This window comes from Erinaceus europaeus, chromosome 17, assembly GCF_950295315.1.
Source record: "Erinaceus europaeus chromosome 17, mEriEur2.1, whole genome shotgun sequence".
Taxonomy (NCBI): domain Eukaryota; kingdom Metazoa; phylum Chordata; class Mammalia; order Eulipotyphla; family Erinaceidae; genus Erinaceus; species Erinaceus europaeus.
The window spans coordinates 80243588-80271501 of NC_080178.1; the positions used below are offsets into that span (position 1 = coordinate 80243588).

General features: G+C 45.0%; 1 protein-coding gene across 1 annotated transcript in view; it reads left to right on the forward strand.

Moving 5' to 3' along the window:
• IRAG1 (inositol 1,4,5-triphosphate receptor associated 1) overlaps positions 1 to 26632 on the forward strand; it is a 77773-nt gene extending 51141 nt beyond the window's left edge. Inside the window, 8 exon segments of the mRNA XM_060175826.1 lie at positions 9 to 110; positions 2716 to 2857; positions 8881 to 8930; positions 9431 to 9538; positions 12027 to 12091; positions 18418 to 18537; positions 21536 to 21667; positions 23250 to 26632. Of these exon segments, the coding sequence (XP_060031809.1) occupies positions 9 to 110; positions 2716 to 2857; positions 8881 to 8930; positions 9431 to 9538; positions 12027 to 12091; positions 18418 to 18537; positions 21536 to 21667; positions 23250 to 23496 (966 nt within the window). The 3' untranslated portion in view covers positions 23497 to 26632.
• The last annotated feature ends 1282 nt before the right edge of the window (positions 26633 to 27914 follow it).

Sequence of the window (27914 nt, forward strand, 5' to 3'; positions counted from 1 at the left end):
ACTGTGAGCACCGTGAGGCCTACCAGAAGCTGCTGGAGGACATTGCTGTTCTGCACCGCCTGGCTGCCCGCCTCTCCAGCAGAGCCGAGATGGTGGGGGCTGTTCGCCAGGTAGGCCTCCCAGCTCCCAGAGCGGGGCAGTAACGGGGGCATCAGTAACTATAAAGGTAGACTACTGGTAGACCAGCTCCCAGAGCCAGGGCAGTAACGGGGGCATCAGTAACTACAGAGGTAGACTACTGGTAGACCAGATCCCAGAGCCAGGGCAGTAACGGGGGCATCAGGAACTACAGAGGTAGACTACTGGTAGACCAGCTCCCAGAGCCGGGGCAGTAACGGGGGCATCAGGAACTACAGAGGTAGACTACTGGTAGACCAGCTCCCAGAGCCAGGGCAGTAATGGAGGCATCAGTAACTACAGAGGTAGACTACTGGTAGACCAGCTCCCAGAGCCGGGGCAGTAACGGGGGCATCAGGAACTACAGAGGTAGACTACTGGTAGACCAGCTCCCAGAGCCGGGGCAGTAATAGGGGCATCAGTAACTACAGAGGTAGACTACTGGTAGACCAGCTCCCAGAGCCGGGGCAGTAACGGGGCATCAGGAACTACAGAGGTAGACTACTGGTAGACCAGCTCCCAGAGCCGGGGCAGTAATGGGGGCATCAGTAACTACAGAGGTAGACTACTGGTAGACCAGCTCCCAGAGCCGGGGCAGTAATGGAGGCATCAGTAACTACAGAGGTAGACTACTGGTAGACCAGCTCCCAGAGCCAGGGCAGTAACAGGGGAATCAGTAACTACAGAGGTAGACTACTGGTAGACCAGCTTCCAGAGCCGGGGCAGTAACAGGGGCATCAGTAACTACAGAGGTAGACTACTGGCAGACCACATCCTGCGAGGTGCTCCTTGGATCATGCTTTCTGTAGCGATTGAAGTTTGAGAGTACTCTCTTCCTTTCTTAGAGATTCTCATGCACACTGGCAGAAGTAGGCCTCGGCAACCCTGTGGTGAAAGGCCTGCTTAACTCCTCTTGCTGTCAGGCTGAACCACCAACCAACCCCGAGCTCCTTTAACTTTACCTGTGTACTTTCCAAGTGTATTTTAACCGAAAAATAACCCCTACCTTTATTTTCTTATAACATACTTGTTCAGATCCCATGAACTAGTTATTAGAAAACCATGCTTTTAAAATCACTTTATTTCCTTTAATAATCCCAGAGGCCCTGGAAAGTAAATATCCTTTTCCCCAGATGGAGACTTGATGTCTTACTAAGGTAAAGGCACCAATGAGTGACGTGCTAGGGTTTAGGCCTGTGACTGATGCCCTCTCAGCCACTCTCAAGTCCTGAAATGTCACAGAGTGACATCCTAATCAGTTGGGTGTTCCGGGCCCAGATACCCAAGTTCTAATGCCAGAGCCATCAGGATTCTCGCATGACCTTGGGGCACTTGCTGAACTCTGGGTCTTAGCTTCTCCACTGGTAACACACAAAGGGCTCCAGTTCTGCACAGAGGGTTTCTGTGCTGCTTCTAAGCTCCTCACCATCACCAGTACTGCTGCTATTCCCATGGGCACACGCCCCGTGCACTGGCTGCATGACTGTGGTGCTCTTGGCAAACAGCTCTAAGCAGCTCTTGTAGAATGAAGGAAGGACAAGCCACTGGGCTGTCCCACCCTTGTGGTGTTCTGGGGAAACGGCACCTGACTCAGCAGCAACACCCAGGAAGTCACTCCAGCTGGGAGCGAGCGGCAGCAGATGAAGAGTTCAAGGGAGGTGCGTGGTCTCTGTTCAGGCATCCAGGAGCCTTTTCCAGAGCACTGAGTGTGTGCTTCTGTGGGCAGGCAGACCTCAGTCTTGGGTTGTTAAGAGACTCAAGGGGCATCAGCAGGGGAAAATCGCCCTTATTTTGTATAATCTACCTGTGTGTGTTTCTTGGCCCATGCATTGCTGATTCTAGTCTTTGCCCTTCTCCACACGGCTTCCTCACCCCTCACTTCTAAGATCCAGCCCTCTCCTTCCTCTCTGCAGGTACCTGTGCCCCACCCCCTCTTGCTCTCACAACCACCAGTCTCACTTCTGTCAGTTCACTTTACAACATAGAGCTTATTTTATCATTCCCTTATCTTAAGACATTAAGACCGCTCTCTTTTCCCTTTCGATGAAGCCTAGCCTCCACAGACTTTCCCAGCTCAGCCCTAACTCACCTTTTCTCTTTGTAAACAAAGCCAACCACTTGTTGCTTCCTACCTAAGTGGGATGACCTGCACCTTGCTGGTTTTCACGCATTCCTGGTGTGTGCCTTCTGCCCAGTACTACAATTTCCTTTCATGCCCAGTTTCCTGTGTGGATGCTCACCTAGATGCAGGTCTAGAGATTCCCTATCTCTGAACTTTTGGTCTTGGAGTCCCCTTGCCCACAGCTACCTGCCCAGGTGCTGCCCAAACTCGAGACTCACTCCACAAACTCTTCTTGAACCAAGCTGTGCATTAAGAGAACACTCTCCTACTCGCCAGCTCTTGAGGCATTGTGGATATGCTTGTGACTCTCTTTGAAGGCCCACTCCCCCTCTGAGTCTCTAAGAGCATATTATTCCACAGAGTGTGACTAGTCCTCGTGTCCTTTCCACCCTCCCACCCCAGGGCCTCACTCAGAGCAAGCACAGACTAACGGGCCTTTCCTGCAGCTGTCCTACTGTCCACTCTGTCCTCTGCAGGAAAAGCGCATGTCCAAAGCAACGGAAGTGATGATGCAGTATGTGGAGAATCTGAAGAGGACATATGAGAAGGACCATGCAGAGCTCATGGAATTTAAAAAACTTGCAAATCAGAATTCAAGTCGCAGTTGTGGTGCCTCTGGTAAGGAACTACCCCCCCCCCCCCCCATTCTGGCTCCGCAGTATAGGTCCCTGATGGCTCTAGGCCATGGTCACATCTGGGACAATCCTATGGCCTACTCCAGACTGATCAGAGCTTGATTCTCTGGGCCAGTGCTGCTCACATGGGGCCGCACAACTGTTTGCTTTGCTGAATCTGGGGGCCTGAACCCAGAGAGCACGACTCCACAGCCGAAGTGGCTGACTACTGACAGGAAGCCCACAGGCTGCTCACTTCACCCTCCTTCCTGAAAGTGACAAGTCCTAGACCCTACAGTCTCTGTGCACTGGGGCCTCCTGTTAGGCTTACATGCTCAGTGATCTGGTCTCTTGCCAAGCATCAAAGAGTCTAACTGAGGAAATGCTATGACTGGGTGCTTCCTTCTGGCTGTGGTGTCGCCGTTACATTGCCGGGTGGCCCAGAGACAGGGAACCTATGCAGCAGTACAGGTAGGAAGTGGGGTTTGGGCAGTCAGGGTGGAGTGAGTGTCCAGCCTGGAGACACTGCTGGGATAAACAACGGGCCCAGGGGTAAGGCACGCATCTTCAAGGAATGCTGTCTTAAAGGGAGGCGGACTTCTGTATGCTCACAGGGAGTTATTTGATTCAACCTGAAGAAATCAAAGAACGTTTTACAGAGGGAAGGCACTGGGCCATGTTGTCAAGTAAAATGGGGGTGGGGTGGGAAGACACCCAGTCAGAGGAAAAAGCAAGTGCAGAGGTAAGGAATGGGTGTGTTAAGAACAAGCAGTTGCGCGGCTGGAGTGGGGCACCAGGTCATGCCAGGAGCCCGGTCTCCATCGCCTAGGCAGTGGCATAAATGACTTCACACTACCTGTCACGGTCAGCTTTTATTTTCAGAAGATTGCTGTCACCCCAGAGTAGGCACTTACTGAGTGCAGATGCTGATGTGTGGCGAAACATGCTGGGAGGCTCCTATGACAGTTCAGGAGGGGACAGTGCCCAAGACAGACTTTACTCTGGGAGCTGACAAGGTTTGAGCTCTGGCTGGTGGAGGAAACAGATCTTCTAGTGACAAGGATCCCTGTGGAATGCAAACATCCGTGTTATGGAGACCAGAAGGAGGGAAAGTACAGAAATCATAACAGATGGAGAAACCTTTATAAACAGGAGGTTTCACAAGTTTCCTGGGGAATATCAGTGATGCTTCCCAGAGTCCTGGGCAGTGTGCACGTGCTCCAGGCTGTCTGCTTCAGATCTTAGATCTTGGGAGCAAGGCTCTGGCCCCATATGCATCTGGGTCCCCAGCGAACTCTGTCAGTGCTGAAAGTTGGAGAAGCTGCTCCGAAGGAACCCTACCGCATGGGCTGTTGCTCCACTGTCGGGCAACATGCCAAATCTCCCACAAGCCTTCTCACTCAAGATTCATGTAGTGAGCCCGTGACCCAGGAGAGTCACTCGTCCCCTCTACAACCTCTGCCCGAGCGCCTCAGTGCTCCCTGTGCGAGAAGACAGTGTGAGCCGGAGGAGGAGTCGGCCTGTGAGGAGGGAAGGGCAGGGTGATGGGCGCAGTGACGGAGGAGCAGGCCCACTTATTCTGCCATAAAGAGGAGATGTGCACAGCAAGGAAGAAGGTGGGAGCCGGGGCCTGAGTGGTTGAATGAGTTTTTCAGACTTTCTGTTCCCACTCGCTACTTGTCCAAACTATAGGCCTCAGCTTGGGCTGCTGTAGGACTTGGCAGGCGTGTCCGTCAGATACTCTCATATTTATTATATTTAAGACTGAACATGACTTCTGGGGGCCTTTGTCTATGTTTTTGTGGATTGCCCTTTTAGGAAGCACATGTTGAGATTCTGAAGATTTTGTAAACCAATATTAAATCACTAATAAAAAAGACAGAAAAGAAAGGTGATACACATTTGAAAGGGAAGATCTACTGCAATATTCTTTTTTTCTAAATATGAAACATATTGATAGCATTTTATATTACATTCTTATTATTGCTCGAAGTCTAAATACTATCTCGGGAAATAAAGTTTTATAATACTTTCAGAAAAGTATTTTCAGATCACCCATTGACATTTACATTTAAGGGTTTATAGTAATGTTCAACTTTGTGCCATTAACAACACCCTCATCCTTTAAAAAATTATGTCTGTGATGGACTAAAATTATCTCATCTTAATTTTAATTTGTATTTTTTATCAGTTCCAAAAATTTATTAAAAATTTATTTCCAGTTTTATAAATTTTCTAATTATGACATTTGGCCACAGGTAAGATTTATATTTTATAAATTTGTGTGAATTTTTCATATATAAAGTGGTTTTTTTTTGTTCCACTATGTAGACTGACTGGAAATTTTTGAAAATCCTTGGGCTGCAAATACTTAGAAGTCTCTCCTGCAGAACTTAGAGCAAACATTAGTCTAGAAGAATAGCTGAATCCACAAAAAAAGAAAGAAAGAAATAAGGAGAGAAGTAGAAATACTGAGCTACAAGAAAAGAAAAGAGAATTGAAGCTAAGCTGACTTTGCATCTTTCTTGGGCACAAGGGCAGCCTCCATTTGGGTGTCTGGCGTTGGCATCCGCATACAGTCTAGGACGGGACGCTATCAGAGAGCTGTCTTTGAGACTCTGACAGTAACTTTAAACTTTCAAAAGACCTCATCTTAGACAGACTGTGGAAAAGAAGACATGATCATCAGCCATTAGTGGAACAAATCAAAGATTGTCTGTTTCACCTTGGTCTCTAAGAGGAAAACAAACGTTTCCCCTCCTCACAGGATCAGTACAGGATGTTCCCTCCCACAGCAGTGCAGGTGCAGTATGTAGAACTGAACATAAAAAGAACATTAAGATAATGTCTCTCAAAATACAATCAGGAGCAAACAAAGTCACTCTAGAGAGACAGAAACAAAGCATCACTGAAGATGGGTTCACAGTGTAGAAATCACAACACAGTAAAAACATCCAACAGTAAGCAAGAATCATCAAGCACACAATCAAACAACATGATAAAGATTTAAAGGATCTGTTTAAATTAGATTCATTTTAGAGTGAGCATGAAAGAAGATAACTATCTAAAATAATCAAGTGGAATTTTTAAAAAATCCTACTTTAAAAACGGTGGGTCTGGCAGTAGCGCAGCGGGTTAAGCGCACATGGCACAAAGCTCATGGACCAGTGCAAGGATCCTGATTCAAGTCCCCGGCTCCTCACCTGCACCTGCAGGGGTGTCACTTCACAGGTGATGAAGCAGGTCTGCAGGTGTCTGTCTTTCTCTCCCCCTCTCTGTCTTCCCCTCCTCTCTCCATTTCTCTCTGTCCTATCCAACAACAATGACAGCAATAACAACAACAATAATAACCTCAACGATAAAAAACAACAAGGGCAACAAAAGGAAAAAAATAGCCTCCAGGAGCAGTGGATTCATGGTACAGGCACCGAGCCCCAGCAATAACCCTGGAGGCAAAAAAAAATAGAGACCCGGGGAGAACTAGTGCCGTTTCTAATAGAGGGAATGGGGGAGTCATACCCCTGTTACCTCAAAACTATGTAAATCAATACTAAATAACTAATAAAAAGAAAAAAAACAGGGATACACTCATGAGAATTAAAAAGTCAGTCATGAAGGCATTGAGATTGCGCCTCAGTACTTCAGATCACCTGCTGCAGGGAGCACTCTCCATCTCCATGAAGGCACAGCCTCATACAGGTCAGGTTGCTGGGTTGGGCAAATGCAATGGGAGCAACTGAGCTGAGGCCTTTAAGAAGGTCATGTGAGGGCTGCAGAGACAGTACAATGGTTATACAAAAGACTTTCATGGCTGAGGCTTGAAGCCCCAGGCTCAATCCCCAGTTACCACCATAAGCCAGAGCTGAGCAGTGCTTTGGTAAAATAGTAAAACAAAAAATAAATCAGTTCAAAATTTGCCCTCTGCTTCCTCCTCCTTTACAACTATAGTATGACCTACCAGCTACAGTGACTGGTATGACTTTAAACCAAACTGGACACCCATGAGGAAAAATTTAATTAATCAAAAATTGACTTGAAACAGTTACCCAAAATTCACTTCAGCGGAATAAATTGTTTAAAATGTAAAATAAATGTCACATGGGACACAGAGGGTAGAATGAAGAGTTCCATATATGAACAAGGAGATTCATAATGACAGAATGTAGATGAGCAAATATTCAAACGGATTTTTCAGAATTCCAGAATTTTTGGAGCTTAAGAAATACATGAGTCATTGGATTCACAAAGTACAGCAAATCCTAAGCAGGAGAAATAAAAAACACATCAAAGGGAAACTACAGAACGACAAACTAAGTTAAGATATTAAAAATGACCACAGAGAGAAAACTGTTTACAAAGAAATGGTAACTCTCAGGTGAAATGAAGCTACCAGAAGGCAGGGAAGAGCTAGAGCAAGTAACTGTCGGTCTGGAGATGCCATAGCCAGCTCAGCTTTATATCAGAATGAGTCCTCAGGAAAGACATTCTGAGACGACGACTGATTAAGTTAACCTTTCACAGGCCCTTCCCAAAAGATCCAGGAACGAATATGTTTAGGGAAAAATAAAACTGAGACAAAAAGAAGGGAGTAGGTGGCAAGAAGGAATGGTGCTCAAAGATATTTTGTAAATGTGGGTAAATCCAAATAAACATTCACTAAATAAAGTAACAATCATGATGAATCACGTGGGATTTCAAAAATGAAATGAAATGAAACTTAATGTAATTTAAGATTTAAAGGTATTCCTATTATTTTAGAGTTTATACAGAAAAATAATATAATCTTGATAGTTTTAATATTTTATTCAGTGATATACAGAGGGGAAGAGGCCTGGGCAGTGGTCCACTTGGCAGAGCACACACATGCAAGGGCCCGGTCCCCCACCTGCAGAAGGAAAGTTTCATGAGAGGGTCTTTTTCTCTTCCTATCTCCCCTTCCCTCCCAATTTCTCTTTGTCTCTATCCAAATTCAGTTCAATTAATTAATTAAAAATAAAGTCCTTTTGAAAAATCATCTATGTGTTTTTCAAAAGACACACCTAAAATATTGGGTTATCAGAAAAGTCATGGAGCATTTTTACACAGAAATGCATGGAAAAATACATCATGACTTTTCTGACAATCTCATATAGGTATTAGGGTGAGATAGATAGGTAGGCTGGATGATACTGATCAGTTTGAATCAAACTGAATTAAGTTTTCAAATACTTTCTCTGCACGAATTGATGTTTCCTCATAATTATTCAGGTGTGGTGCTACACCTATAAGAATTTTATCATTTATGTATGTTTATTTTTATAGAAGCGCAATTTATAATAGCCCAAAGTTGGAAGGAGCCTAGGTGTCCAACAACAGACGGCTAAGAAAGTTGTGGTATATACACGTGACAGAACACTACTGAGTCACCTTCTCCACCTCATCTTGGATGGAATTGAAAGGAATTACGTTAAATGAGATAAGCCAGAGAGACAAGGATGAATACGGGATGACCTCACTCATGGGTAGAACTTGAGAAACAAGGACAGAAAGGGGAAATAGAAAGTAGAGCTTGGACTGGATTTGGTGCGTTACATCAAAGCAAAGGACTCTGGGGTGGGAAGGAGTGGGGAGAGGGTTTGGGGGCCCGGGTGCATGATGGTGAAAAGGACCTGGGCCGGGAGAGAGTGTTTGTAGACACCTGGCATGGCCATGTGCTGTGCTCATGAACTGTACTATGAACTATTAATCCCCATATAAACAAAAAGAAAAGAAAAACTATATCGTTTAGTGTGTGTACCAAGGAGAAAAAAAATCCTGGGGTGCTATTTTGCTTTGTTCCTCCAGAGGAATCAAGATAAAGGGTAAAGGATACAAGCCCCACTCTGCAAATGATCATTTCAGACAGGATGCAAGGTGTTCAGTGCCACAAGACCTGTGTGGGCAAGCTCTACCCCTTACATGCCTTGATTTAGTTTCTGCCTGTCTGCTGCCTGGCAGAGTCTTGTGTGAAGATTTACTGAACTCTCATTTCTGTTCTCTCTGCTACAGAAGATGGGGTCTCTCGCACGGCACGGTCCATGTCCCTCACGCTGGGAAAGGTACGCACATTTAAGGAAAACCTTTGCTTCCGGAAGGAGCACAGCAGAAGTTTCCACAGTTGCCTAGGAAACAATTTATTCTCGGATCCAAAGGTGGCAGAGAACCCATGAAGAGTCTATGTCTCACTTTGTAGCTTATCCTCTGACTTTCTTTGCTCAGGCTTCCTTTAAGTGAACAGGAAATGATACATAAGCCTTGTTATTGCTATAGTTTTCATAAACTACCCACGTTATTACCTGCAGATTGGGGGTTATTTCTATTATATTTTGTCAGGATTTACTAAGATGTGAGAAACATAATGAGACACCATCCAGTGCTCGCAGAGAGCTCATGGTAACTTTGGTCCAATCCAACCCCAAATCAACTCTCAACACCATCCCTACTCCAAAGCTGAAATATCCACCAGGAACATTAGAAACGGGCGGGCTTTCTCATGCTGACCTGAATTAGCGGGCTGGCCCCTCCTTGACATGGCACCTCACTGCTTCTCTTCCCACAGAATATGCCCAGGCGGAGGGTCAGCGTGGCAGTGGTCCCCAAGTTTAATGCCCTGAACCTGCCTGGCCAGTCTCCAAGTGCACCATCCATCCCCTCCTTACCTTCCCTGGTGAGTATGATAGATACGCCTGCACCCCAGCCACAGTCACCCTCTCCTGAAGTCCCTGCTACTACAGCGGTGACCTAAGCAGAGGTAGCGTCAACAAGGAGAAGAAATCCCCAGCATAGATGCTGGACTATGCACTTGAAAAGTTCAACGCAGACCACACCCACTGCCATTACACTAAAAAAGAAGACCTGGCATCCAGGAGAAAAGTGTTAGTAGCCCAGTGTTCCTGTCAAAAGGCATCTCTTTTCTCCTTAAAACACAACCCTCCAAGAAGGACACAATCCTCCCACCCCCCATCTGAAGTAGGTTTTCCAATAGCAGAAGGTTGCAGGTTTAAGACGTGATAGAGCTGAGCTTTAAACCCGAGACTTTCTGATTCCAGAGCTAAAATTCTTAAGCCCAATTTAATTCTGCCTCAATTCATTGCAGTATTGTTTCAACAATGAAAATTACAAACTGCTAGAATGTTCATCAATAAGAGCTTGATGAGAAAACTTTCATTTATTTTATTGCCACCAGGGTTACTGCTGAGGCTTGGTGCCAGCACTATGAAGCCTCCACTCCTGGCAGCTGTTTTTTTTTTTTTCCCTTCTGTTTTATTCGATAGAACAGAGAGAAATTGAGAGGGAAGAGGGAGGCAGAAAGGGAAAGAAAAGCACACGTGCAGACCTGCTTCACCACTCATGAAGTATCTTCCCCGCAGGTGGGGAGTGGGGCTGGAACCTGGGTCCTTGCCATGGTAATGTGTACATTTAACCAGGTACACCACTGCCTAGCCCTGAAATTATGGACATACTGTTAAGGGGTGTCCATGCAGCTGCTAGAAATCATTAGAATATAGTGTTTACTGACATGGAAAATCCATAATTATTAATTAAAGCAAGTTAAGATAGTACATAAAATCACATCAGTACTACTCTATGAATTTTAAAATGTGTTTTCATATGTGTACACAGTCTAGAAGACTGTGTAATGAGAAATTATTAGTAGTGGCTATTTCTGGGCAAGAGTAAGACAACAGGTGTTTTATTTTCTTCTTGAGTCTTTTTATATCTTCGTATTAATAATTTATTACAAATAATAAAAAGTCCACTTTTTAAAGCAAAGACAGTTCCTACATAACAAACTCTTTTCCACATCCCAGGCTTTTGCGAATCTGGCTAAATCTACCTAAAATTCTTCTAATCCTTCTCCAGTTTTCTCCTCTATTCCCTGTTCATGACAAGCACTATTTTGTTAAAGAAACAACTTGATCATGTAAGCAATGAGCTAAGAATATCCAGGCTCTATTTTTGTGCCAATGATCATTTCAACTGTCTATTAAGTTAGCATGAACTCTCAAATTACCTAGTTAAAAAAAAAGCTTGAACAAAGTTTAAAGGAGTTTGGGGCAGTAAACTTAGTCTACTACTAGAAGTTGGTCTGTTTTAATGTATCCATTTCCGGTTAATACCAAATGTGTAAATGTAGTTCCAAATGCACCCACATGCATACATATGGATGAGAGATGACAAGCAGGGATTTATATTAAAGCCATGCAGGAAACTTTTAGAGAAGCCTCTTTTAGAGACCCTATTCCAAGATTTTAGATCAAATCTGTCCTTTAAAAAAAAATCTCCTCAGTATGGATCAGCCTGACAACACCCATGTTCAGCAGGGAAGCAATGACAGAAGCCAGACCTTCCACCTTCTGCATCCCACAGTGACCCTGGGTTCATGCTCCCAGAGGGATAGAGAATGGGAAAGCTGTCAGGGGAGGGGATGGGATACGGAGTTCTGGTGGTGGGAACTGTGTGGAGTTGTACCCCTCTTATCCTATGGTTTTGTCAATGTTTCCTTTTTATAAATAAAAAGAGAGAGAGAGAGAGAGGGAGAAAGAAAGAAAGAAAGAAAGAGAAAGAAAGAAGTCTCATGTGATTCTACCATGCAGCCAGACTTAAGAACTACTACTCAACTGTAATCCCTTGTAACAAAACTATATGGCGACCCTGGGGAGTTTATTTAAACAGATTCCCAGTGGCTTGAGTTTCTAGTAACAAGACTTCCTCTGAGAACTATGCCTGAAGCTGTATCTCCCTGGCAATGATACACCTCTAGATTTGCACGAATCCAACCCAGGGGAGTTGGCAGAATTTGCACTTGGTAGGACCCCCACTGGCAATGTTTCCAAGTTAGCAAACAGGTGCAGTGAGAAAGTGACAGCTCCTTCTCACAACACAGTATCAAAGTGTAAACTCTTTGGTCAAGGAAACTGGAAAGAGGAGAAGGAAAAAAGATGCAAGTTCTATGTTCCCCAAAAGGAAAGGACACTGAGGATAGAAAGACAGGGCAGGCCTGAGGAGTAGGGCAGTGCCTGGACTCAGGTGCACATTAGAGTGCATGGGCAGCAGAGGGAGCGAGGAGGAGCAGAGGGAGCCCTTCTCAGCGCAGTTTGCCTTCTGCCTTCCATAGTGGATCCTCAGTTCTCTGTCTTCTGTTTGCCATTCAGTCAGAATCACCCAATGGAAAAGGAAATCCACCTGTCACCTCAGCACTGCCTGCACTTTTGGAAAAGTAAGTCTGCTGATTTTCTTTTTAACTTTGGGGATCTATGGAGGCGCCTTCCTTGAGTAACCATCATTCCTTCCACGTTCACCCCCTAATTCAAGGGAAATCAGATGAAGTTATAGGGGAAAGGAGTTGGACTTGGAGACCTGCAAAGAACTCAGACCCCTTTTGCAAAATCCTTGGACCAGGTAGATGCTTGCAATTGAGGTCAGGTGTCCCTCAATCTAAGAGCAGCGCAGAGATGAAGTCTTCTCTGTTGGTTGGCATTCCGCGGACAAAAAAGCCCCAACTCAAAGGGGCTTCGACAGTAAGTCCAGAGGTGCGACTGTACCAGGTGAAGGGCCCAGGTTGACGTCTCTATAATCCCATCGCCTTTGCTTGTTGCCTACGTTGACTTTGTGATTAGGCTCATGGTAAATGCCCTAGAAAACTCTAGGCACCCCATCCATCCATGGAAATATCTCTAGGAAGCAAAGGACTGGGCCCCAGTGGTAGTGCATCTGGTTGAGTACACAGGTCATCAGATGTGAGTACCCTGGTTCAAGTCCCCAGGGGAAAGCTTCACAGGTGGTGGAGCAGTGTTGCAGGTGTCTTTCTTCCTCTCACACTCTCTCCCTCTCAATTTCTTTGTCTCTATAAACAATAGACGAGTAAATCTTAACAATAAAGTAATAGTAAAATAAAATACATTTAAAAAGGAATAAAGGGATAATCTTCTTTGCTAAGAATGAATCCAAAAGCCTTTCTTCATCCATTGTTGTTTTGATGGCAATCTTTGGAATATGATCCCTTTCTAAACCAATCACAAGTTTTAGGAATGGGATTGTTATCATCCTTGAGATGGAGAGAAGGGATCAGCATCCCATGAAGTAAAATGATGTCATGAGGAATAATTTCTGAACAAAATCATTATACTGTTACAGAGTAGGAAGAATAGTGAATATTGGTTGGGCAACCAATAATGTCTCCTATACCTAACTTGTCTAGGCATTTATATAATTTTCAATAATGTCTCCTATAACTAACTTGTCCTCTCTCGATCTCTCTCTGTCCTATTCTACAACAACAATAGCAACGACAGCAATAATAACCACAATAACCATAATACAACAAGGGCAACAAAAGGGGAAAAAAAAGCCTCCAGGAGCAGTGGATTTGTGGTGCAGGCACCTAGCCCCAGCAATAACCCAGGAGGCAAAACAACCAAAACAAACAAACAAACAAAAAAACCACCCCTCTATTTATTTATTTATTTTTTTACCAGAGCACTGCTCAGCTCTGGCTTATGGCGGTGTGGGGGATTGAACCTGGGACTTGAGAGCCTCAGGCATGAAAGTCTCTTTGCATAACCATGATACTGTACTCCACCCTAACACCTCTGTTTGGACGCTGACTTTGGGCACACCAACCCTCTCTCCAGGCGGTGCCCAGCAAGGCCTCATTTCTCACCTTCCACCCGCAGAGCCGCTCAAAGGCCAACTTGTATAAATCCTCTCTGCGTGACAGATTCCTACGACTAGGCAGAACCTGGAGTTTGCAGCACTGGTGTTGAGGCCACCTGAGGGTTTCTGTTTGCTTGAGGGTCATGAAGAACCTGAGGTAGTTCCTGGTGGTAGAAGTGAGTGCAGAACTGGGGACTGCAGGACAATGAGTGAGGATTGATGGTGACACCACAGCCTCAAGGTTTCAGAACCAGGACAGAGGAGACAGCAAAGCAATGGATACGGATGATACTGAGACTTAATTTCATAAAAGATACTAAATATTACAGAGCATTTTAACTGTACTCTCTGAACTAACCATTTCCCTAGACTTTTGAAAAAGCCAGGACAAACTGCTAAGAAGCATCATGTGACAGAAAGCAAGCACCATAGTGGCTCCCTTTTGCAGACAGTTTTATGGAATAAACAATCCCCAGTCAGGCGTGGAAGATCCCAGGAATCTGGGACTGAGTAACAGCAAAGGAAGGGTCTTCTAGCTGAGGTCACTCACTAGGCTTCTCTGAGGGTCATGACAATAGTGAGGAGCTTAGAGACACTGCTGAGCTTAGAGGGTGGCATATGATCTTTGGGAACGTCTGAAGTGACTTTCAAATATTGTTTGTTATCTGGAGAAAAGTGCCTATCAAACACCACATTTTGACTAAATGATATTCCTGAGCGATGAGAACACTGTCAAACATTTTTGACCTGATGGATATGAAAGGACAGTTAAGTCCGTTTTAATAAATCATTCCAGAAAGAAAACATACAAGCTTCTGTACTCGGAAAAGATGTCAAGATCTATGAGTGTCTGGCCCAGAAATCTCTAGGACAGGCAAGGGTATGCTCAATTCCAAGTTCATATGAATAAATTGATATGAATAAATCACTTTAGCTCAACCCAAACATTGGATTCTTAGGAAATAGTCATTTACAGAAAGGAGCATCCCATTTTTACAAAATTAACAGGCAGGGTATGCCTCAAAGAAGTCAATGCAACTCAGCTTTAAAAAAAATTGATTTAATGGGCTGGGCGGTGGTGCACCTGGTTGAGCGCACATGTTGCAATGTGCAAGGACCCCGGTTCGAGCCCCTTGGCCCCACCTGCGTGGGGAAAGCTTTGCAAGCGGTGAAGCAGGGCTGCTGGTGTCTCTTTGTCTAACCCTCTCTATCTCCCCTTCCCCTCTCCATTTCTGGCTGTCTCTATCCAATAAATATTAAATAAAGATAAAAAATTTAAAAAATTGATTTAACATGAGTTTACAAAAGTATAAGATTTCAGAAGAATAGTTATACGCACATAGTTGGAATGCATACTCTGAAAATCTACTAATAAATTTACTAAATACTACGAATACTACTAATCTTTTTTTACTGAGCACCACATTCCACAAAAGCTTGCTTGTATTTCTTCATTAATTCTTACATTACCATCATCAGGTATACATTATTATTCCTATTGTATAACTAAGAAATATGAAACTGAAGATTAAGTGATTTGCATGTCTTGGAGTTGGAATTCAAACAAATTTTACCTCACTCAGTATCTTGTTCTTTATACTACTCTGTCTTCCTTCACACACACTCATCACTAACCTCTAAGTTGATAGTTGTAATGGTTTTTGTCAGTGTTTCCTTTTTAAATAAAAATTTAAACAAGTTAAACATCTGAAATAAATGTTTCATTTCTAATACGTAAAAATATTTCATAAAAGAAGTACTTCCCAAAAACTGGATGTACCCATATTTTTATGCTGAAGTTCCAATAGCTTTGAACAAGTAGGAAATAGCACATTAAGCAAAGGTCACATGAAAAGCAGTGAATAATCTAATTTACAAGATGAGAATAGTTATGAGTAGTGATATTTTTAGAGTGTTATCTTTCTTGTTCACAATGGGTTTTGATTTCCAGCATAGTGAAAGGTAAATTTAACAAGGCTTCAGGGAAACCAGTGCCAAGCCCAAGAAGATAAAAGGTTCACTCACAAAACTGAGGTGAGAGGTTGGAGGGGCTGGCAGGCGCACGTGCCCCGGATGAAAACTTCTCTGGCCTTGCGTAAGGGATCCTCAGAGACATTATTCTCACCGAGACCCCAAACACATGGGCGGGCTGCACTGGGACAGGAAAGCATCTCCCCCCAGTTCATACTCCCACACTTCAAACTGACGCCCACCATCGCCTGAGCCCACCGTGGTCTCCTAGCACACTCATTTACCCTCTCTGTCACATGACTCCTTTAAGCTCCTCACCCCTCAAACCTTTCTAGTTCTCTGCTCTTGTTGTCAGCATATAACCTTGTCATGTACTCAGCAGAGAAGGTTTACGCTACCAGATAAGAGCCCTCTCATTTTTGTGTATGATATACTTAACTCTCTCTCTCTCTCTCTCTCTCTCTGAAAGAGCCACTTGTCTGTTTTTAAATATTTATTTATTTATCCCTTTGTTGTCCTTCCTGTTTTTCATTGTTGTAGTTATTGTTATTGCTGTCATCGTTGTTGGATGGGACAGAGAGAAATGGAGAGAGGAGGGGAAGACGAGGGGAGGTAGAAAGACAGACACCTGCAGACCTGCTTCACCGCCTGGGAAGCAACACCCTGCAGGTGGGGAGCCGGGGGCTCGAACTGGGATTCTTAAACCAGCCCTTGCACTTTGTGCCACCCGAGCTTGACCCGCTGTGCTACCGCCTGACTCTGATCCACTTCTCTTCTTAAAATTATTTTTTACTCATTTGATAAAGCAGAGATAAATTGAGAGAGGAGAGGGATATAGAGAGGCAGAGAGAAGGAGAGACACCTGCAGCACTGTTTCACCACTTGTGAAGCTGCCCCCTGCAGGTGGGGACTGCTGGTAGCTTGAACACATGGTAAAGTGTGTATTCAACTGGGCACACTGTCGCCTGGTGCCTATCACACTCTCTTCTCCTGGATCCCAGGACTGCACACTTTTCCTGATTTCCCACTTGTTTTTCTAGATGCTACTTCCCAGTCTCTTCTCCTGGTCTTTTCTTCTCTCTGATCTAAGGGTGGAGATGCCCCAAACTTTGTCCTGGGTCCTTCTTTCTCATCTCTTCTTATAAAGCATTTCCCTAAGCAATCTATACATTCCCTTGGAATTAAATATAATCCATTATGATGACATTAAAGGATTTTCTGTAGCCTAGAACTCAGGCTCTTTTTGGCATATTCAGCTATCTACTTGACACTGCCACTTGGATAGCCTCAAGACATTTCATCTAAGACTGACTTCCATCACACTGATCTTCTTCGCTCCTTAACCCTCTCCATGTGTTTTGTGTCTCAGGATCTTCATACATCCTGAATCTTCTACCCAGGATGATCGTCCCTCTGCTGTAGACATAGCAGCCTTCAGATCTAGGCTTCAGTTCTAACATCACTGAGACTTCTTTTTTCATTTATTTACTAGTGATTTAATATTGATTTACAAAATTATAAGGTAACAGGGGTATAATTCCACACCTTTCCCACCACCACGGCTCTGTGTCCTCACTCCCTCCATTGGAAACCGCAGTGGTTCTCCCAAGGTCACAGATAGGAGTTGACTATTTTTCTATGACTGTCTGTATTTACATATATTTGCCCATTTTTTTCCTATGGCCCAGCCTCTCTTTCTTTCTAAGTCACACCTACACCTATTACTACTTCCGAACATCCTTCCTTCTGAAGGATGTTGTGTAAAGATCCTTTCCCACACTGTAGGGTGTCTGTATGTTTTGGTGATGGTATCCTTTGCTGTGTAGAAGCTTTTCAGTGTAATGTCGTCCTATTGGTTTGTTTTTGTTTCCTTTATTTGAATTTGAATTTGAATCTTTGAAGACATTTTTAAGCATATAGTGTGACGTGTTCTGCCAATGTTTTCCTCTATACATTTTATAGTTTCTGGTCTAATGCTCATGTCTGCCCCACCTGGATGGAGTTGAGTTCGGTGCATGGTGATATGTGGTGGTCTAATTTTATTCACTTGCATTTTACAATCCAGTTTTTCCCGACACCACTTATTAAAGAGACTTTCCTTTCTCTATTTAATGTTTTGCCTCCCTCATGAATGAGTTACCTATAGGTGTGGAAGCTTATTTCTGTGCTTTAAGTTCTATTCCTCTAGTCTGTATGTTTATTTTGATTCTAGTACCAGGTACTTTTGATTATAGTATCTCTGTGATGTAGTTTGAGGTCAGGAATTGTGATGCCTCCGGTCTTACTCTTTTTTCTCAAGATTGCTTTTATATTCCCAGGGTGATTCCAGGCAGATCTTTGTGGCTTTTGTTCTACCCCCGTAAAGTTATCACAATTTGTAATTGACTATTTTTCCCTTTTTTTTGGGGGGGGGCTTTCCTGCTAAATTGTATAGGACTGTCAAAGACTGTTTATTTAATTCTCTAATGTATTTACAGTAAAAAAAAAAAAGTACAGAGTGTCTGTGACTTAGTGCCTAATAGACATTTGAAAGAATGAGGGTTCATGAAGTAAAGATGAACTAAAGGGAAAAAAGTAACCGTAACTATTTAGGTCTATGTCCATCTTCTTCATCTTAGTGATGTTTCCAATATTTGACTACCAACTCACATTCAAGAGCATTTTCTGGAATAAGAATCGGGTTGGCTTTTGGAGCATGAGGAAATGGGGAGTGAGTACGGTATTTGATGTTTGGAAGTCTAGGGAAGAGTCATGGACTAGCCTTTGAAAAATCTTATCTTAAGATAAAAAGAGCAAAACAAATTCAATCCATAATGAATGTCCTTACTTCTGGTCAGGCATCAAGCTAAAAGTATGGTTTGGTTTTCAGAACCCAGTCTTTCCCTGAAATGACAGTCTCCACCTCCCTCTTCTTGCTAGTGGAAAGACAAATGGAGACCCAGACGGTGAAGCCTCTGCTCCCATGCCAGCTCCGAGTTGCCTGGGGGAGATCAGCCAGGAGACTGAGGCCAGGGCGGAGGAAGAAGCACACACCAAGAGGTGAGTCACACCTGTCTGCCCCAAGATCACCGGGCAGGTCTCACAAGACACCTTCCCACGGACCTTTCCTGTTTCTGAATAGATACAGGGAAGATACCAGTGGCCCCACGGCCTCCCGGCCTCCAAAGGAACTATGTGGGAGTCGGGCGGTAACACAGCGGGTTAAGCGCACGTGGCGCAAAGCGCAAGGACCGGCGTGAGGATCCCGGTTCGAGCCCCCGGCTCCCCACCTGCAGGGGAGTCGCTTCACAGGCGGTGAAGCAGGTCTGCAGGTGTCTGTCTTTCTCTCCCCCTCTCTGTCTTCCCCTCCTCTCTCCATTTCTCTCTGTCCTATCCAACAACAAACAACATCAACAATGGTAATAATAATGACCACAACGAGGCTACAACAACAAGGGCAACAAAAGGGGGGGAAAATGGCCTCCAGGAGCGGTGGATTCATGGTGCAGGCACCGAGCCCAGCAATAACCCTGGAGGGGAAAAAGGAACTATGTACTTACTGTTCCACAGGAAGACAAGGAGTAAGCGGGGTGAGAGGCATGGTCAGACAGTAACTAGACTGCCTGCCCTCTTTTTAGGCAACAAGCCGCTAGAACACCACTGCCCAGAATGGTCTAGAAATTAAGGACTCTAGTTGGTTCCACTCGGTGGTGTTTGAGGTCTCTGGATATGTGTCCAGAGCCATCTTGTTGCTGCTAACAATGCCTAGAAGCAGTTACGACTCTGAGCCCAGCTACCCTTCTCCCTCTAGGCTCTCTTCAACTTTCACTTCTCTTTCTCTAGTTGTGCTTTTTAAAAGTTATCTCTATTTATTAGATAGGGACAGTCAGAAATCAAGGGGGAAGAGGGAGATAGATAGGAAGAGAGACAGAGAGACACCTGCAGCCCTGCTTCACCACTCATGAAGCTTCCTCCCTGCCGGTGGGGACTGGGGGCTCGAACCCGCATCCTTGTGCACTGTGACACGTGTGCTCAACCAGGTGCGCCACCGCCTGGCCCCTCTAATTGAGTTGTGATAGCACCGCTGCCTGCTTTAGTTACTCACAGGACAAGGTGCAGACTGAGAATCCCCTCTGGTCAGACACAGCATCCTGAAGCCCCTGAGGAACACGCAGCTCCCCACGGACACCAAGGCTGTGGGATTCTGTCTGACAGCCGTGGGTACAACAGTGGGGCCGCCCAGGCAAACAGTGCTGACCTCCCAGCTGTAAGGCAAGCAAAATGAGTGATCCCACTGTGACACTGACTCTGGGAGAAGGACATCAGAAGGGCTTCTCTGGAAAAGTCCTTTTTTTTGTTTTCACTTAGAACTTATCCTTGGGACCTGGGTGGTGGTGTACCTGGTTGGACTCACATGTTACAACGTACAAGGACTCTGGTTCAAGCCCCCGGTCCCTACTTGGAGGAGGAAAGCTTTGTGAGTGGTGAAGCAGGGCTACAGGTATCTGTCTTCCTCCATCTCTATCACCCCCTTCCCTGTCGATTTCTGGCTATCTCTATTCAATAAATAAATAAAGATAATAAAAACTTCATTTAAATTATATTTTTATTTATTTATTATTGAGTAGAGACAGAAATTGAGAGGGGAGGGGAAGACAGAGAGAGAAAGAGACAGAGAGACACTTGCCGCCCTGCTTCACCACTTGTGAAGCTTTCCCCCTGCAGGTGGGGACCAGGGACTCGAACCTGGGCCCTTGTGCACTGTAATGTGCGTGCTTAAACAGGTGCACCACTACCTGGTCCCCAATAATAAAAACTTTTTAAGGTCATTTTTTATTTACAAGTTTTGAAAATTGTACATTTTTTTTAACATGGGTTACTTGTGCAAAGTTTGATTAAGAAGTGATAAATTCATAAAAGATGACAATGGAACATCAAAACATTTACAAGCCTCGTCCCACACTGCTACTTAAAGGTGCCAAGTCAAAGTATAAGTAGCCAAATAAAGCTTGCAAAGGTCGACTCTGAGGTTCTTAGAATACTGAGAGGGAGGAAGAGAGCTGAAGCATTCAGCATTACGTTGGGACTCGAGCTCAAAATAGTTTTCCACGGATGTGCTCTCTTCCTTGACTGGCGATGGGGAGGGATTATGAACTCATCTTAAGTAGTGCTGCTCCTTGAGAAAGACTGTGGAGTACCATCTTCCCTTTTTAAATAAGAAACAGGGAGTCGGGCGGGAGCGCAGCGGGTTAAGCGCACATGGCGCAAAGCACAAGGATGGGCGTAAGGGTCCTGGTTCGAGCCCCCGGCTCCCCACCTGCAGGGGAGTCGCTGCACAGGCGGTGAAGCAGGTCTGCAGGTGTCTGTCTTTCTCTCCTCCTCTCTGTCTTCCCCTCCTCTCTCCATTTCTCTCTGTCCTATCCAACAACAACAACAACAATAACAACAACAATAAAACAAGGGCAGCAAAAGGGAATAAAAAATATTAAAAAAATAAAGAAGAAACAAGTAAAAAAAAGAACTTATCCTTAATATTTAGGAAGTATAAGAATAAATTCCTTCCTTAGTTTTGTAAACATCTACTGAGTACTTTTCTAGGTCAAGCTATATACTTGTCAGTTTCAAAAAACTTCCAACAAGCCTTGTGATGGTGTTGCCCTCCCTAAGTCAAGCTGCATGCCTGTTACCCAAACCACTGCAGCTGTCAGAAGGGTGCCAGCCTGCCTATTTTATTCATGAGCTGACACTGCAAGGTCATACAGAGAACAAGTGCAATCTAATTCCTCAATGTTTTATAGGATTAGAACCGAGTCAGGAGACTGCGTTTACATTTCCCTGTCACTCTTTCACATAAACAGGAAGGATGACTGAGAAGTGAAGGGAAACTGTGGTGACATGAGCCACCTTGGGATTCAGTGGCACTTCCCAGCTTTCCTGTTGTGCTGAACCACAGGAAGTGTGTGGTCACGGGAGGCTCATAGAGGCCCCCCTCTAGCGGCTCAGGGAAGGTGAGCCCTACCTGACTTTCCAGGCTCAACTGCTGCTTCTTGTCCTCCAGGTGCCAGGAAGGCTCAAAGAAAGTGAAAGAGCTTCAAAACCTCGAGGAGGAAGAAGAACAGAAGAGTGAGAGTCTCGAGGAGCCTGAAGAGATAGAGGAAACTGAAGAAGAGAGGAGGGTGCAGAAAAGCAGGTTGGAGCCCTTGCTTGCCATTGCCGAGGCTGGTCTCAGGGCGCCTAGTAGCACAGCATGCTTGGAGGTGTCAGTCCAGGGCAGCCGTGGGTCTGAGGCCAAGTGAGTAGCTGGGGGAAGAACTCGAGCAAGTCCCAAGGAATCAAAGAAATAGTTAACGGGGTTGTTGGCAAGAGTTGAGGAGTCTGAGGTGGTCAAAGGCAGAGTCAGCAGCAACCAGGAGGTGTGGACAAGAATTCTTGACTAGAATGTACCTTCCAGCCCAACCATCATTAGATCTTTTCTCAGTCACCGCCATGAAAGCGTCCCGGTCAGGGGCTTGGCCAGAAGTCCTCAAGGGGGTCTCACATGACAGCAGGAGCAGAGAGCATGCAGAGAAGTAAGGCTGTACCTGCCTTCCCTCTACAGCTCCAGGTCATCATCTGACGACCACCGCCCTTTGAATCTGCTATCTGAGAGTGACCTCATGGTCCTGCTGATCCTAAGAGGCCTCTTTCTCTCTCCCCACCAGTGCTCCTTCCTGGAATTACTTTCTGGTCTTAAGAGCATGCCTGTATGTCAGGTGGCGGATATTGGGCACCAGCACAGCCCTCAGAGGGACCCTTCAGAACAGCTTTGCCTTTACAGGCCCATCAGCCTGGCCTCGTCCTCTTATCAGATAAGATTGCTTATTCACACAGTTCCAGGGTTTCTGACATCCAAGCTAGACTGGCCCGAGAACTGTTGGTTTCATGCTAAGTAGTCCTGATTTCCTCCTGAGTGCCTCATTCATAGTTGGACCTGCACTCAAACATGATCCTCCTCCTCCAGCGAAATTCTGGCATCTCACCAACAAGCAAGATGTCCCAAGACAGTACAAGTTCTGTGTCCTGTTTAGTGCATAAAATAAACTCTGAACTAGTCCCAGAAACGGATCTCTTATTTAGGAGATTCAGCATCAAATACTATGGTCTCTTTGTCTGAATTTCCTCCCTGTTAATAATAATAGATAATATCGTAATCTGTTAGAAATATTACTTTCTGGAAAATCAGATTAAATGTATTTTGGATGAATCAACCTGATATCTTTTTTATCACTTCAGTGGGGGGGGGTAGTGGTTTGCAGTACAGTTGTTGGCACTTGGGTACAATTTCTTTTTTATTATTATCTTTACTTATTTATTGGATAGAGACAGAAATCAAGAGGGCAAGGGGAGACAAAGAGACAGAGAGACAGTTGCAACACTGCTTTACTCCTCCTTCACTTTCCCCCTGCAGGCGGGGAGCAGGGATCCACACAGGTCCCTGTGTCTCTAAATGATCTCCCGCCATATATATACACCACAGCCTTCTTAGTTACTCATCAGTTGTTGAGCTTCTGAGTTACTCCCAAGTCTGGGTTATCGTGAATTGTGTGGCTATAAGCATAGGTGGACAGAGATAGTTTTGGATATGTCTTTGTTTCCTTTGGATTCTATGCACTGATGAGTTTAAGAACCACTGCTCTAGATAGTATGTTAGGTATTCCAGAAAGAAGAGTATGGGTGTTATATATATCTCTGATGTATTAACCTGCCACCAATTTTCTCTTGTAATTTTGCAGCAGACTTAAAGAACTGGTTCATTTCTTACAAGTCACGTATCCCAAACTGTGTCAGCACTGGCAAATCATCTGGATGATGGCTGCAGTGATGCTGGTCTTGACTATTGTACTGGGGCTCTACAATTCCTTTCACTCTTGTGTGGAGCAGTCTGATGATGGCACCCCTGCAAGATCCACTTGCTCTGCAGCCCAGAGGGACTCCTGGTGGAGCTCAGGCCTCCAGCAAGAACAGCCTACAGAGCAATAGGAAACGGACACTTAGACAGTCCCAGCTCCAACACAGCCTCCCCGCCTGTTATCCAAGCACAGTGTGCCAAGCCCAGTTATGGGGACACAGTTTCTAGCCCATCAGAGAATGAACAAGGGTTCTTTCACACTTAGTGCCCTATGGGAACTATTCACACACCATGTCTGATGTTCCTAGAGGATCAAGAAAACTGCCCTGGAAAAGGATCCGATGGACAAAGAAGTCACCTTCACCAAGAAGTTCTTAACCTGCCCCTGGCTTCAGTGACTAGGGAAAATACAGAATATTCACTGCTAGGGACAATAAGGATTTCTCACTTTTTTCCTCTCTCTCTCTCTCTAATTGGAAACCAGTAAGAACTGGGACTAAACACTGACTCTGTCCCTGAAGGTCAGATCTGGAGTTTGGAGCTGTAACATGACTATTTTCCCACGTCCTCTCTCATTCTCACTGACTTACAGCCTTTCCTTTCTCTCCTTTGGAATTGAGTTTCTCTTTACAGAGTAAGAAAGGCTTCTCTGAACAATGTTGAGGCTGAATTTAGCTCAGTGCTTAAGACGAACATGGGAAGATGTGTACTGATACATGCATCTGTATACACACTCACACGCAGCACACGTGTACATGAATGAAGGCAGCAAGCCTCCAGGCGTGTGCTGAATAAAGAAAATGCATGTGAAGTCAACACGGAGTCTCACGAGTTGTGGGCAGTCACCAGGCACCTGCTCAGTGGGCTTGTCCCATGAATCTAAGATGTCTGAAAGGCACCGAAAACTCATGGTTCCACTAACAGTGAGCTTGCTCGTCTCCATTTCAGATGCTGTGCTAAACCGTTGAGGGGCACAGCCTGACCCTTGTGCTCTTCCTTTGGAGAGCAGTTCATGCATGACCAGCTGCATCATCTTTCAGCTGCTTTTTGCTTCCTTGAGCCTGCATGCAAGCGTGCGGACGCACAGCAGTGTTTCAGCTCAAATGGAATTTCCAGCCCAAGCAAAGGTTTGAAAGCATCACCAGCCAGTCAGCAGGAATCCAAGAGGCCACATCCTATTTTCAATCTCATTTCTCCCCACTGTTCCTGCTGCTGCCTCTGTTCATCCCTCACCATGTTTATTTTTTCTTTTTCTGGGCGGGTTTTTCTTGTGATTACTTTTGCTTTTCTCTTTTGTTGCAAATGTTGGCTTTGTTGTTAACACTTTTTTACAACTTAGGATGAGCCAAACTCTACCCTAGGTATTATATTGGTATTAATTCATTTAGCTAAGAAAAAAACCATGAAATGGTTTCTACTCTTCCCATTTTCAAGTAACACACACACGCACACACGCACGCTCACACACTCATACACACACACACACACACACACACACACATGCCAAAGATACCCAGTTAATAAACAGTGGAACTAGAACTCAAGTCCAGGCAGACTCTTTTTTTTTTTTTAACCAGAGCACTGCTCAGCTCTGGTTTATGGTGTGCGGGGGGATTGAACCTGGGACGTTGGAGCCTCAGGCGTGAGAGTTTCTTTGCATAACCATCATGCCATCTCCCCTGCTGCTAGGCAGACTCTTAACCCCTCCACTGAACTGCTTCTTCCAAAGGTCTTTCCAACTGAACACCGCAATTCTTACCTCACTTCTCACGTGTGCCTTCAGCTACCATTTCTGATTCCCAGGCTAACCCGTCTGCATTCATGACTCTGTGCTTCCATTTGCTAGTTTCTCTTCAGGACCAAGTGCCTTTCATCTGTTCAGGCACTGATCCCACCAGCTCCCCACCACACTCCACATAGTAAAGCACAACTCTGTCACTTTCAAAACGTTCTCCCTGCTGACCATTAAGATAGAACATATCGCAGCAACTATGTGTCTGTCTCACAGCTGTACTCTTTATTAAAAACAGAAAGCACGCTTACCCAGGGGTAAGTGCCTAGTATGGTGATCGATGCTGGACCACAAGAACAAGTTAGCACTTAAAGTGGCAGAGACCAGTCTGAAGATAGCTGGCGTGATATCACGCACAGTTCTCAGCACCAGAGCTTTCATCTCTCAGTGAGAAAAGACACCTTTATTAGCCTCAACTTATTCTGATATATTTACTCTACTGTGGAAGAGAGCAGAAATAAGATTGGACAGCGATAACATTTCTAAGACCAGGGGCTGGGCTTGATGTAATCAGTCTGTTCTGGAATGTCCACTTAGATAGACTCCACTTTAAAACAGCATGCTGATTTAAGCAATAAATGTCCTTTACAGTCACAAGAAAGCCATGAAGAGAAGGCCAAGGCAGGTTGAATAAGGATGTGCCATTAAGGTAAAGAGGTACGGATCACGGCAGACAGACCTTGGGGACATCGTGAGGTGGTCTGTCCTGCCTTCTGGGTTGGGGAAGTAGGAGAGTCAGGCACACAGAAGGAACTTTAGGCCCTCAGAATCAGGATGCAAATGAGTTCCCAAGACAGTAGCAAGTCTAGTCTCAGCGGCCCTCCCTGATCACTTTGCCCCAGGGCTCCCGTCTGTGTGCATTGAGACTGAGGTCAGGGGAGCAGCAGAAGGGCCCCCGAGCCCCCAGCTGTCCCACAGAGAGAACAGCAAGAGCGCCCTTACCCAGCAGACTGCTCTCTGAGGAAGGAAGGCACAAGAGCAGAAGGCACACCACAGCCGCCAGTTTATCAGAGCTTTCCGGGGGAAATTCCCACCGTGTCTCTTTTCTAAAAAGCAAAGACTGGCCTGAAGCAGTCGGAACTGTTTCCAAAGCGGCAGTGAAGTGAAGAGAAACATGCCCTGTACTGCCAACAGCAGCACTGATCTGAAAAGTTCCCCTTCAAAATCTCCCTGGAGCCTGACATGTCTTCTCAGCCCTAGAGCCCTGGGTACCTGCCCACAGTTGTAAACTGATGTGCTGCTTGTGACACTGCTGATGCCACCTCTTAAAAAGACCTTCACCTTCTGGCTGCCACAAAGCCCGTATGTATTGCTTCCGGTGTGTAGCCTGGCAGCGTGAATGGGAAGGGGGGTGCTGGGTTTCTGTATCACCGGCTGGCAGTTGCTAACGTTGTTAAACCCCACAGGTGTGCTAGCGACGAACGATACAGTGGCACATACCTGAGTTTGAAAATAAAAGCACATTTCCAAATCTTTGGCGGCAGCCAAGTGCATCTCATTTTGTAGAACCGAGCTACCATCTTGCCCCAACTCAGACTTAGATCCCTTTGGATGTTAGTGTCTCCCACAAACAGCTCTCAAGTCACTTTACTAAGGACTGCCTTTCAGGGCCCAAGTTCATTACTTCCTTTCTTGCTCTCTAATCCTAGTTTCTATTATTCTTTTTTATTTTTAATTATATACTTTGTTGTGATAGAGAAGGCTGGATTTGTACCAGCCTGATTTCCATAGACAGACTATATTTTTTCCAGCCTTTTTTTTTTTTTTTTTAAAGCTAGGCGTAAGGGGATGCAAATCTTTCCAATCTACTTTCCTGAAAGCAGACCCTTGTCCAGCGCTTCACACCCTGTCTAGGCCCCTCTGTCTACTAAATGCAGAGGGTTCAGGTGAGGATGTGAAGCCTGAGGAGACAGCAGATCTGTTCGGTGGCTCTGGGTCTTTACATGACACAGAACTCAAGTGCAGCCTAATAGTGGTGGGAGTGGAGTGCACACACCTATCACGGGGAGGTAAGAAACCCTTCTCGGGTATCAACAACAGTCGGTGAGCCATGTGTCCCAAAAAAATGGTCTAGAGAAAAAAGAAATACAATTTTAGTATATTAAGCCACTGAAATTCAGAAATATACAGTATAGTACTTAACCTATCCTGACTAATACAGTTGAACCATGAATAGGGTGCCTGAATAATAAATTTTCAAAATATGAGAGACTGACTTAGATACTATCAGCTGGAAATGAAGTGGCCCATGTAGTGGACAGAACAGGACCTACCTGCTAAAGTCTCACCCATAATAACGTGAAAGGCAGCCTAGCGCCGGTAGTGCCAGGGGAAGCGGCCAGAAAGAATCGCCGTGTGGGAGTATGTGCTGAGCCTTTCCTGCCTGCTTTTGACAAGGAACAGAAAGAAAAACACCCAAGAAAGATTTCATAGTTAGAAGCATAAAGGAAAACCAATAAAAAGTATACAGAGTGAAAGTTTAGAAAATGTGGCTGCTTCCATACCCCAAACAGACTTTAAAAAAAAAAAAAAACACTTCGAGTAGAAATCGATAAAATTCCCAGATGACCAATTCAGACCAACGGTGAAGATGAAATTAAGGACACATCCCTCCTCTCAGTAATCTGAAGCATTGAGGCGGGGAGGGGGAGGGCGAGGGGGGAGGAGAAAGGAGGGGACCACAAAAAAGAAAACACTTTAGAAATTATGACTGGGAGAGAATATTTGGGACATGGCTGTTGCATATGGAACCGAAAG